The sequence below is a fragment of the Scheffersomyces spartinae genome, assembly GCF_019049425.1.
Source record: "Scheffersomyces spartinae strain ARV_011 chromosome Unknown scaffold_25, whole genome shotgun sequence".
NCBI classification, from domain to species: Eukaryota; Fungi; Ascomycota; class Pichiomycetes; order Serinales; family Debaryomycetaceae; genus Lizanozyma; species Lizanozyma spartinae.
This window is the reverse complement of record NW_025065072.1, coordinates 19,951-32,237: the sequence shown is the minus strand read 5'-3', so window position 1 is coordinate 32,237 and position 12,287 is coordinate 19,951. Positions and strand designations below refer to the sequence as shown.

The following is a 12,287-nucleotide window of genomic DNA, read 5'->3' as shown; positions in this document are numbered from 1 at the left end:
GACTCTTAAGAGATCATTCTGGTCGTGTGTGAACCGGATAAATTGGAGAGTAGAAAAATTATCAACGGTTTAAGGGAAGGAAAGGGCTACAACCTTTTGAAGTCAGAGGGTCAAGCGGAAACATTTTGAGTTTCGGGTCAAAGGGAGTCAGTGAGCGAGTGAGCGAGTGTGAGAGACCGAAAGAAGAAAAATAACAGCAATAACAAAATTGTTTCCATTCATCCATTCGCTAAGGTCATGAGTAAAGATTACAGTGTCAAGTCATTAGAGGATGTTGATTTGGATGCGATGATCGAAAGACAACATCAACAACAAATTGTCGCGGACGAAGGAGAAACACAACCACAACAGCAGCCGAGCAACAGCTCTGATAAAAATGCACAGGGCGCTGCTGCTCGAGATACAACTACCAAAGGGAAGTACTCCCTTAACGACTTTCAGATCTTAAGAACGTTGGGCACAGGGTCGTTTGGAAGAGTGCATCTCGCCCGGTCAGTGCACAACGGAAGGTTCTACGCCATGAAGACGTTAAAGAAAGAACGAGTGGTCAACATGAAACAAGTTGAGCACACCAATGACGAACGTCGAATGCTCAAGTTGGCGCACCATCCGTTTATCATTAGGATGTGGGGGACGTTCCAAGACTGTCACAACTTGTTCATGATCATGGACTACATTGAAGGAGGAGAGTTGTTTAGTTTACTTCGGAAATCCCAAAGGTTCCCTACACCCGTAGTTAAATTCTATGCAGCAGAAGTGTTTCTAGCTATTGAATATCTTCATCAGTTGGATATCATTTATCGGGATTTAAAACCCGAAAATATCTTGTTGGATAAGAATGGACATATTAAATTGACAGATTTTGGCTTTGCTAAAGAAGTCACAGATGTCACCTATACATTATGTGGAACTCCAGATTATATAGCCCCAGAAGTGGTGGCTACTAAACCTTACAATAAATCTGTTGATTGGTGGTCCTTTGGAATATTGATCTTTGAAATGCTAACTGGATACACTCCATTCTATGACCCTACACCCATGAAAACTTATGAAAACATCTTAAATGGTACCATCACATATCCTGACTATTTACCTCCAGATATCTTGGACTTGCTCCAGAAATTAATAGTCAAAGACTTGACACAAAGATTAGGTAATCTTCAAGGTGGATCCAATGATGTGAAAAATCATCCGTGGTTTAAAGAAGTCATCTGGGAAAGATTACTTTCAAAAGATATCGAGACTCCTTATGAACCTCCTATAACCTCCGGGGTCGGGGACACCTCACAATTTGATCGATATCCAGAAGATAAAGACTTGGATTATGGTATTTCAGGTGTGCCGGATCCTTATGGCCAATTGTTTGGTGATTTCTAGTAATGAACTTTATTTTGGGGGGGCTTATTATAGGATTAGATTGTGTAATTAATATAGTACACTTTTTTCATACACAACATTCAACATCAACCATCCAATCAGTGTCTAATAATTCTGCCATAGTCATTCTTGTATCAGGATTTGGATCTAGTAATTTATAGATGATCCATTTGCGTAACAAACTGCTTTCGTCTGAGGAATCGCGCACGTGACTATTCTTGCGATTCGATTTTTTTATTTTGTCGGTACTGTTATCGTCCTCGTCTTCATCCTCTTCATCGCCTTCATCATTTAATAACGTAGTGGTATAATCAAATAGATTCTCTATTGGTTTGAATGTCCCTGGTCTTTGAATGAGCCACTCCTTGGTCTCATCGTCATAGTTGGCAATCTGTCTAGTCTCCATATATTTTTGGAAACGACGATCTCGATATTTATTGTTATCTTTATTCTTCCCCTTCCCGTCGACAGAAGACCACATATACGCCTCAACTCCAACACTGCCAGTCTTGAACTTCTTTAGTATACGGAAGAACAACGCTATAAGAATCCCCATGGCCCAACAATCCTTGCTTGTTAATGTGTAGGCTAATCCTGGTTTAAACTCCTCTGGAGCCATGAAATGTTCAGATCCTTGTGGAGGACCAGAGTATAATTGTTCATCACTGTCCATAAAAGTCCGTACCACGCTTGACTTGCCAAAATCAGACAATTTCAACATAATACTGCCTTGGTTATTCTTACTGCTACTATTACAGGGGTGGTTGCAGTCTTCATCACCTTGATCGGTGTTAACGTAATCAAGTAAGATGTTCTCCAATTTGATATCACAATGGGCTACTCCAAAATCATGCATGTACAGTAACCCTTTGGCGATTTGCTTGATGAAACAACATACTTGAGCCAAAGTAAGACAACTAGCGTTCGTCTGGACCACCGCCAGCATGGAGTTATCGCTGTCGTTTTGTTTGAATGATTTGATGTAGGAGAATAAATCACCACCTTTAGTACAATCCATAACCAGCATTATCTTGAAATTGTCAACACAGATCATCAAATCAACACATCTGTTCACATGCTTGTAGTTCATGCTTTTTCCAATGATAAACTCAGAGATGATCTTATCCACAAAGCTATCTATTGATATATCCTTTCGAGGAATGAACTCCTTGACCACATACAACTTACGACGACGTTTGGTATTAATTGTGGTAGAATTATTATTGTTACATGGGCGCACAAGTCGAATCAACCCATAAGATCCTTTCCCCAACTTCAGGTCAAACACTCCATATCTCAGATAAAGTGATCTTGTAGAGTCATTTAGAAGCAGCAGAGGAACCTTCTTCTTGTGCAATATGTTCTTCAATATAGGCAGAAGGTTTTTGATAAATTCAACCTGTGGCAAGTTGATTATCAGCAAGTTCTTCACTGATGTATCATGGTGGGTGTTAGGGCCCAACCGTGGGATGAGCTTTAGATTTGCAGGGGATATCACTGTCATAACTCGTTGCAGTTCTCTAACGTTATCCCATGAAGGATCTGATTGAGGCGTTACCACTGTCGTTGTAGTTGGATCAGTGGTAGAGTTGCCACCACCGGCTTCTAGTCCACAGTAGTACATTAGGGCAGTTAAATATCCCATAGACGTCCCATTACATTTGCTTGCTCTCACTGGATGAGTGTGGTAGTCTGAAGTATCCGTAGTGTACTCGCTGAAGTATGAAGTACGAGTGTATGTGGATGACATGTCATAATCGTCGTTGTCATCATCGTCATCGTCGTCGCTAGCAGACTCTTCTGATAGCTCATGTACAACAGTAGGAAGAGGTGCAGCAGCAAGGTTCACAGAAGGTATTTGGTTTTGATTCTGACCATGACTCTGACTTTGGCTTTGGCTTTGGCTCTGGTGCTGGCTCAAGTTCACATTCAGATTAGACTTGAAGAACGCCTTGAGGGAATTAGTCGAACTGTTCGAGTTTACTTGCCGTAGCGCCGTAGAGTTAGACGTTAGTGACAGCGTTGACCCATAGGATTTTGTCGGGAGTTGTTTCTTGTCTGATTTCTTTCTGAACAAGGGCATTTGGAGCACCGCTTAATATGTGATGATGATTCAATTATGCTTTGTGCACACACACACAACTCAATGAATGAAGTATGATACGTATAAGCCCTTTCTTATAAACACGATGAACAATTGGAAACAATGTATGCTGAGTCAGTCGATCAATTAGTACTGATAAATTGCTGCTAGGCATCGCTGACTAAGATTGGTATGCAAAGGAGATCAAGTGAACTCAATCTGGTATGCAACATCACGTGACGTTTTATCACGTGATGTTGCCTTGGCAAATCACATTAAAGAGGAATCACCGTTTCTTATACGTGTAGTGAAAATGAATCATATCAACAAAATAAAATATTTATGACGTACTAGGTGTACATTGTTACATTAAAATAACCTTTAACTATAATATTCATATTGTATGTAAATATTCATATTACAATTTATTATTATCGTAAAGCGATTCATAAATGTGGATGTTCATACAGTGACAGTGCGCTGAAAGGACCCTCAAACGCAAAAGAGTAGATACAAGCGTGCATACAAAAGTGTATACATATGTACAACCATAGAGGTTTACATAAATATATACATATAAATACATATATATGTACATATAAATACATATATATGTACATATAAATACATCAACATATACATGTATACATATGCAAACATATACATAGGACATGTACCTAGACAGACATGTCCCTAAACAGGTATATACATATGTACGCATGCCAACTTTTGAATCACGTGATCGTGTCACAAAGGTACACCTAAATCCGACCAATGTTTCAGATTTTAGGCAACAAATTCGATCTCAGTCAATTATTACTTAGCATTGCCCGAATTAGACGATGTGACACTAAAACACGTCTGAAAACACCACTATATGCATGCTTTTGTAAGGGGACTGTTCTTCATTCTATAGACCTTTTTTGGTGTTTGGAATTACAATTGACGGAAGGGGTTGGTTCTTCTCCAACTTTCTTTTATCAACAAAGATCCTTCTGTCCTTTCCACTGAAAAGAATCTACTCCTGCTTCTGCTTCTGCTTTTGTTGATAAACCTTTTACTGTCGTTCTATTAGTATAAAAGCCAATGTCCAACATTTACACGTCAGATTTGAAGCACCATAGAAGAGCGCCGCCTCCTCCGATTGCTCAATTCAATAAGCTCAATGGTAACGGGTCGTCCACGTCGATTGGAACAATTTCTTCAACTTCAAGCGGTAATGGTATGCTTGGTGCTCCATCAAATTCGACCGGTGGTATAGGTCAAGCGTCTGGGTTTAATTCTACTAATACCACCATCATATCTTCATCATCATCAACTACTGTTCCATTGAAAGATTTGACTTCTGCTTCTTCCCCACAGATTAAATCTAAAAGACATGCTGGATGGGTTCACGTCAAAGATAATGGTCTTTTCAGTCTGTTCCGTTGGAATAAACGGTTCATGATAATGAATGATAAAACGTTAAACTTTTATAAAACAGAACCTTATAGTTCTCCTACTTTTTCTTCAACTACTGAAGCAACCTCTGCATCTTCTCCAACTGATTCTACTCATGGAGTTACCCCGGATTTATCATTCCCTTTGAATTTGATTTCAACAATTAACTTGAAACCAAATCCAGGTTATTCCAAGTCCTCCCATACATTAGAGATTATTCCTAAAAACTCAAACAACGCAAAGGCCTTGTTAATCTCTATCAAAAATAATAATGACTATCTAGATTGGTTGGATGCCTTCACACTCAAATGTCCTATGGCTTCAATTGGTAACTATACCGTTCTTAGTGGCATATCGTCGCCTAATACCGGTACTGGTAACAACCATCATTTAGGTTTACCATCGCCTTACTCATCTGGGTCCACTGCTATCGGATCAAGCTCATCTTCCTCGTTACCAACAGGTTCACTTAGCTCACTGACAACTACATCATTATCCAATTCCGGTTTCACAGTGGGAACCGCAGGGGTTTCATCACCAATAAACTTCACCCATAGAGTTCATGTTGGCTTTGATCCAGCGAGTGGGAACTTTACAGGGTTGCCAGAAACTTGGAAATCACTTTTACAGCATTCCAAAATCACAAATGAAGATTGGAAAAAGGATCCAGTGGCTGTGATTGAAGTATTGGAGTTTTATTCTGATATTAATGGTGGCTCAGCTTCAAATACTCCAGTTGGGAGTCCCTTGATCTCAAATGTAAATAATAACAACATAAATTCCCCTTTTGGTCCCATATCATCATCCTCCAGTGCCACCACGAACATCCCTCCAACTGGCGGTTTTTCACAGTTATCTGCTTCTGCCAAAGAAATTATACCTAATGCTACTTCTTCTTCGTCCAATGGGCTTCAAGACTTGGTCAAACATCCTAACAAGCAACAGTCACAATTCAAACCATCAAGAGCGGCTCCTAAGCCTCCTGTTCCCTTCCACTTGTCTCAAAAGACTACTGCCACATCAAGTGATAAACCACCTTCATCTGGTGGTACTAGTTCTCCATTGAGTCATCTTTTGGCTAAGGATACTAATGATGCTACTCTTTCCGCTGTTAGAAAGGCCCCTCCACCACCATTGGTTCATCTGTTTGGACAACCATCACCATCTTCATCTCAACCAACCACTCCAATCTCGGCAACTTCTCAAGGTTCGTCATTGAAAAAGCCATTAACTCCCCAAACTGGCGTGTCGACGTCTCCTTATAACTCACAACTGGGATCATCGTCGTTGTCGCTGTCGTTACCCAAACAAGCACCACCTTCGTTCCCTTCAAGCAAGCCACAACTGCCAAGTTCACCCTCTTCCCGTTTATATAAGCTGTCCGGAACAACTGCCACTACTCCTGCTTCTGTGACAACGACTGCTAAATTACAAACAGAGGGCGAACTGAACAGCAATGGAGATGTTCAATTAAAGCCATTCAAATTGAATAATAAAGCTGATGTTTCGGCATCTTCGTCGTCACTGTCTGGTTCATCATCAAGCAAAAGCTTGGGAGCAAGACCTTTAGTTCTGCAACAACAACAACAACAACAACAACAAGTACATCATCAACCAAAGTTACAGGAGCATTCTCATACTGGACTTCAACAACAACCTTCAGGGGTCGTTGCACCTTCGAAGAGTCACAAGCCACCACACGGGAACACTTCCAATTCCAATAATGGTGCCGGTCACCTGCAACAAAGACAACAGGCAAAGCAAGCCAAGCGTGAGAAGGAGAAATTGAACGATATGCAAGTTTTGGCTAAGTTGAAGACTGTTGTCAACAGTAATGATCCTACACCATTATTCCGGATCATTGAACGTGCTGGCCGTGGTGCTCTGGGTGCTGTATATTTGGCTCAGAATAGACAATCTGGAGCCAAGGTTGCTATCAAGCAAATGGACTTGAACGTTCAACCACGTAAAGAGTTGATTATTAACGAGATCTTGGTGATGAAGGATAGTCAGCATAATAACATTGTGAACTTTTTGGATTCCTATTTACGTAATAGCAATGATTTGTGGGTTATTATGGAGTATATGGAGGGAGGTTCATTGACAGAAGTGATTGAGAATAATGAGTTTAAGTTGAATGAAAGACAGATTGCAACTATTTGTTTCGAGACATTGAAAGGGTTACAATTCTTACATCGTAAGCACATTATTCATCGGGATATTAAATCAGATAATGTATTACTTGATGCTAAGGGTAATGTTAAGATTACTGATTTTGGATTCTGTGCTAAGCTTACGGACCAACGGAATAAAAGAGCTACTATGGTGGGTACACCATATTGGATGGCTCCTGAAGTGGTTAAACAAAAGGAATATGATGAGAAGGTTGATGTTTGGTCCTTGGGTATCATGACCATTGAAATGATTGAAGGTGAACCTCCATATTTGAATGAAGAACCGTTGAAGGCCCTTTATATGATTGCTACCAACGGGACACCCAAATTAAAGAAACCAGAAATGTTATCTAATCTGATCAAGAAATTCCTAAGCATTTGTCTCTGTGTTGATGTCCAGTACAGGGCCACGACAGATGAATTGTTGGAGCATTCATTTATCAGACACAAGTCGGGAGTCATAGAGGATTTGGCTCCATTACTTGAATGGAAAAAGAGACAAGCTGCTCAAAAGGAACTGGTGTAGATTGAGTTTTCAATAATGACAATAATATTATTTTATTTTTACTTTGGCTTTAAATGCATATATGGATGTTACAAGAAGCGTAGCAGTTATAGCCGAGATCGACGCTTATTACTGGAGAAGGAAATTCCTTAGATAAACCTTCTTCCGACGACCAATCCAAGGGAACAGAAAAATTCAAACGTTAACGTACACCTACATAAAGTGTGTTTTGTTTTGTTTAAGGCTAGAGAGAGAGCTCATAATCTTTGAATCACATTGTATTACTTTACGATACTGTAGCATTTTGAGAATATTACCGTACAAAAGCCTTGTGGGGAACAAAATGCCACACCAAACGCTCTCACGTTTTTTGCTATTTGCATACTGACATGAATAACTGGTACGTTTCCCATGCTGGCTTTGTATTATTATGATCGTGCGGCGATAAGTGGGGCGCAGAATATAACTGTTTTGGGAGTATGAACAATTTCCATACTAATTTCCATACTTCGCACACCATTAAGGGGTATCCCTCTCAATATGATGGCATATTTTTCTTTTCTTAGGGCTGTGGTTAAGAATATGCAACTAACGCAAGTCCCGCATAATTATTTTCTTTGCAATCCGGTATTCTACGCCCGTATCGTGCATACTTACCTTTTGATCTGCAATTGGGTCTCATGGCTTATTGTGTCTTAAGATTCTCTTCGGTAACTCTAAAAGCTAATTCAGCGTAATGGCCCTTTCAAGCGAAGCTCACGCCGGAGGTGTAAGAACCCCGCCTACTTTGTACTGGTAGAACCATGGTAAATATTGGCTTACCACATGCTAAAAAGTACTTGAAACAGTTGTCCTGTCTTTCCTATAGTGGTATCAACCTGCACCATGGCACAATTTCACCTTTCCTATTGTAAGTACGAGTATGTACATGATAAAAGGGTCTTCAATATACTTTGTTCGAAAGCAGCATTACACACCAAGGTGTGCTACTTTTGAACCACGCTTTCGACACTTACCTTTGTATATTCGCTTGCATGAATGTTTGTTATGGCCTTGAACCAACTTACGAGAATCGGTTCAGAAATGTAACCAGGGTAAATCACAGTTTTCACCACTTGGTACATAGTCCGGCACGGATGAAAATTTAGCCCTAGACAATAGATTTTGTGTTGTTTCGGGAAAACATTTAGCCGCTACATTTTACAAAGAAGGTATCGCGGGGAAATGCATCCTCTATTGTCTCTTAGCATACTCTGCAGCGTTAAGAACACTGTGCAATCATCTCTATCTATTTCTGAGGACCAAACGTTCATACCAATACTTAGTTATGTTATGTTTTATTGTTCTATAGAGTGCTGAGCTAGTATCAGATTCGCTGGCCTTAAGAGCCTCTTACGGCACAAACGATTCGAAACCGGAAGCATCCGTAACTTGCATCAAACAGTTGACTAGTTTTTCAATCTACATTTACAATTGCTATATAGTGTTTTAGTCAATTATCAACCAAGGAACGGCTGCTATCTTCGATAATTCTGTCATCCACCACTTTCAACCTAAATGATATTATGCTTTTTGAGGTCGCATAAAGATGGGTCAAGCATTGAATCTCAAGATGGTTTACCTTCTGATAAATAATAATTGAAAGCGCATATAACATTTGCATAACATTTGCATAACATTTGCATAATATTCGTAATAATAGTCCAATTCAGCCCAAATCAAGTAATGTACCTCAAAAAGCCTTAACTAATTTCAGAGTCCCTTGGTGCTTGTGCTTGTACTTGTGCTTGTACTTGTGCTTGTACTTGTGCTTGCACTGCTCGTGAATCGGTATAAGCCCTGAAGAAAAGTAAAAAAAATTCAAGCGCATTTACAACCTCAACCAATAACATAGAGTAGTTTAAATCGCACTTTAAACTTTCTCTAATGCCTCGCTACCTCTTGTTAACAATTTGGAATACAAAGAATGAGACATTTACTTGTAGAAATAAGCTTTCTCCATCTTTCGCGACCTGCCTAAGCGTTCGATAAATCCCTCGACCGCTACGGAGTTAACACACTTACAAGGACACTGTATTTAGTATCATTTATTACTTTAATGTCGGCTTATAACATGAATGGCTGGTCGAACGGAGCCTTGTTTAAGTTAAGTAATTTTTAATGCAGTTAACAGTTACAGTTACAGACATAATAGTTTAAACGACCTTGTTGAAATGCAAAATTAACTAAAAATACATAGACAGAATATAGCCAGAGAATTGAAATAAGTAAATCCTTTACACCACTAAAATGACATTCAAACTTATTGAATGGGCTCCAACATCTGATCACCTATATTCTGGCTTAATGGTGCCAGTTGTTGTTCCACGTACCACATGGGTACTGGAACAACCACTGATGGGTTGCCGTTGTTAGGAGGGTTCATTTCTGTATGTGGTGGCTGTAGTGGTTCCTGATAGCAACTGCTTGCAGTGTTAGGAGTAGGTCTCACTTGGTAAGAATAGGACCCATAAGAGTTGTTAAGTGTACTACTTTGGTTGTAGTCTCCATGAGTAATCGCATTGATGCTATTACTACTATTGTTATTGTCATATTGTGCTGGGACATTTGAAAGCAATGGAGTGAATGTCTGCTTCATTTGCTGTGGCTGTTGTGTATGAGTTGTGAAAGGAGAGTAATTCAGCTGATAGGTCCCCTGAGGTTGCTGAAATGGTGTAGTAGAATACTGCTTGTAGTTATTATCGTAGTTGTTGAAAAGAGGAGCAGTAGTGTTGCCGTTTGCGTAAAAGGGTGTAGGGTTTGGTGCAGGGTAACTAGTAGAACGGTGATAGTTTAAACCTTCGTTAGAGCGAGGTGGATGCTGTTGCTGTTGTTGATGTAAGTTGTTGACGGTATAATCCAGATGCGATGTATGTAATGGTGGAAGTTGATGGGGGTCAACAGGGGTGTAGACAGAGTTACCTGGATAGTAATTAGGGTGTTGTCGTTGTTGTTGTTGTTGAAGGTAATCATTGGATTGCGACAACCCGTTCAATGCAACCAGGTTAAGTATTTGAGACTGTTGTGAATTACCCTTCGTGTCTTTAGAAGAAGCACCAATGTAATACGATTCATCAAAGAGGGTAATCTTGTTCCCTAATGACAGGGTTTTCTTCAACGCGATCCATAAGGCAGGATTTATATAGTTGTTCAACGTCGAAGTCGGCGTTGGTAGAGTGGAAATGTCTTCAGGATTGTAATATGAGATCATGTGAAACGTTTGGTTGTTGTAGTTGAGTGAGAGAGTCTTCTTGACAAGCTTACCATTGCCGCCGACACCACCATTCTCATTAGAAGCAAACTTGGTCCCCGAGGGATCGGAGATACTTGATCTAGAACTAGAAATAGAGTCAGTGTTGGGGGTCCTAGAAGTAATAGAACTCTCATCAGCACTAATAGGAGAGCTAGACAGCTCCTTAGAAAGGAAGCTCTTCAGTCTAGGCTTATTTCTTTCCTTATACACTAAAAATTGACCATTTATTCTAGAGGGCGACCAGGAAATACCGTCTGTCCATCTTTTGATGCCACTTTGTTCTTCGATAAAGACAAACACATTACCCGATCTGATTAAACACGCTCTTTCCTTACCCTGTAATCTACCACGGACAAGCAGAAATTGGTTATCAAGAACATTTTGGATTAAAATAAGAGCATCGGTTGTAGAGTTAATGTACCCATAAAATGTAGGATTCATGTTTTTTATGATGATGCTAATAATTATATCGATTCAAATAGTAGTGATTTAAATGAAGACAGCAACTGGGAAAATGTTTAGCCTATGGTCAAGTGGTGAAGTAAGCGTACTGCTTTAGCAGTACTAAGTGTTTTATGTAAAATGTGTGTGATTATTGTGACTAGAGGGACGATGTGAGTCGGAACCTATAGTTTAACTTATCAGTCAATTGCAACTTTAGATGAAAGTGGAGGAAAAAAAGTGCCAAACAAGGAAGCTATATACTTTTTTGGGCCAATATTATATGAAATGCAATCCCAGTCAGGTATCAAGGAATTAAAAGGAATTAAAACCACAACCGGTAAGCGGGCCATTCGGTCATAGATTCTCCATCATAATCCCATCATCAAGATTGATTTATTATTTTCCTACATTGCATTGTCAATGTCTACACCTTAATTTTACTTTCATTATTTTTATTCTTCCGAATCCTTCGTTCTTCTCTTCCTTTTTGTCTCTTATCCTCACTTGAGCACTTATTGTTCTCTTTTGGTGTTACCTGCTGGAATGCGGAATTAGCTTTGTCACCCAAGATCACTTGCCATATGCCGATCATGCATGCATTTTTAACCTGCATATAACCTACCAACATAATTCTCTACGTTCCCAACTAAAAAATAAAAAATATCTTGTTGTGCGTTTTGAGCGATAATTGTTAGAAAGTACTTCGCAATTGTTATATGCACGTGGAGGGCGCAGGCGCATCTTGAATATACTTAACAATCTAGTCTGTTCCGTAGGAACCTAATGAGTTAAGAGTTTGGACCCGTTATTGCTCAATCTTATCGCTTCTGTCAAGGCAACGTACTTGATGCATATCTATAAAGCCGTCTTAATGGTACCCTGAAAGGCATATGATGATGTGGCTAAAGAGCTTACTTTAAATCGCGCTCTTATTAATTGTTTCCACGATACGGTGGTTCATTAAATGAAGTC

The 12,287-nt window shown here is 39.7% G+C and overlaps 4 protein-coding genes across 4 annotated transcripts; 2 read left to right on the top strand and 2 right to left on the bottom strand.

Annotated features, from left to right (window-relative positions):
• Nucleotides 1-237: 237 nt before the first annotated feature.
• TPK1 (cAMP-dependent protein kinase catalytic subunit TPK1) lies at nt 238-1,377 on the top strand (the record flags this gene model as incomplete). Its single annotated transcript, XM_043193651.1, has 1 exon — nt 238-1,377. The coding sequence occupies one exon, from the start codon at nt 238-240 to the stop codon at nt 1,375-1,377; it is 1,140 nt and encodes a 379-aa protein (XP_043047187.1).
• Nucleotides 1,378-1,444: 67 nt separating this feature from the next.
• Nucleotides 1,445-3,460, bottom strand: KQ657_002903 (uncharacterized protein; the record flags this gene model as incomplete). The annotated part of the gene is made up of 2 exons (XM_043193650.1): nt 1,445-3,184; nt 3,362-3,460. 2 exons carry the CDS (start codon nt 3,458-3,460, stop codon nt 1,445-1,447), a joined length of 1,839 nt encoding a protein of 612 aa, XP_043047186.1.
• Nucleotides 3,461-4,546: 1,086 nt separating this feature from the next.
• Nucleotides 4,547-7,600, top strand: CLA4 (serine/threonine protein kinase; the record flags this gene model as incomplete). Its single annotated transcript, XM_043193649.1, has 1 exon — nt 4,547-7,600. The coding sequence occupies one exon, from the start codon at nt 4,547-4,549 to the stop codon at nt 7,598-7,600; it is 3,054 nt and encodes a 1,017-aa protein (XP_043047185.1).
• A 2,281-nt stretch (nt 7,601-9,881) lies between these two features.
• Nucleotides 9,882-11,312, bottom strand: WOR1 (transcription factor WOR1; the record flags this gene model as incomplete). Its single annotated transcript, XM_043193648.1, has 1 exon — nt 9,882-11,312. The coding sequence occupies one exon, from the start codon at nt 11,310-11,312 to the stop codon at nt 9,882-9,884; it is 1,431 nt and encodes a 476-aa protein (XP_043047184.1).
• Between the last annotated feature and the right edge of the window lie 975 nt (nt 11,313-12,287).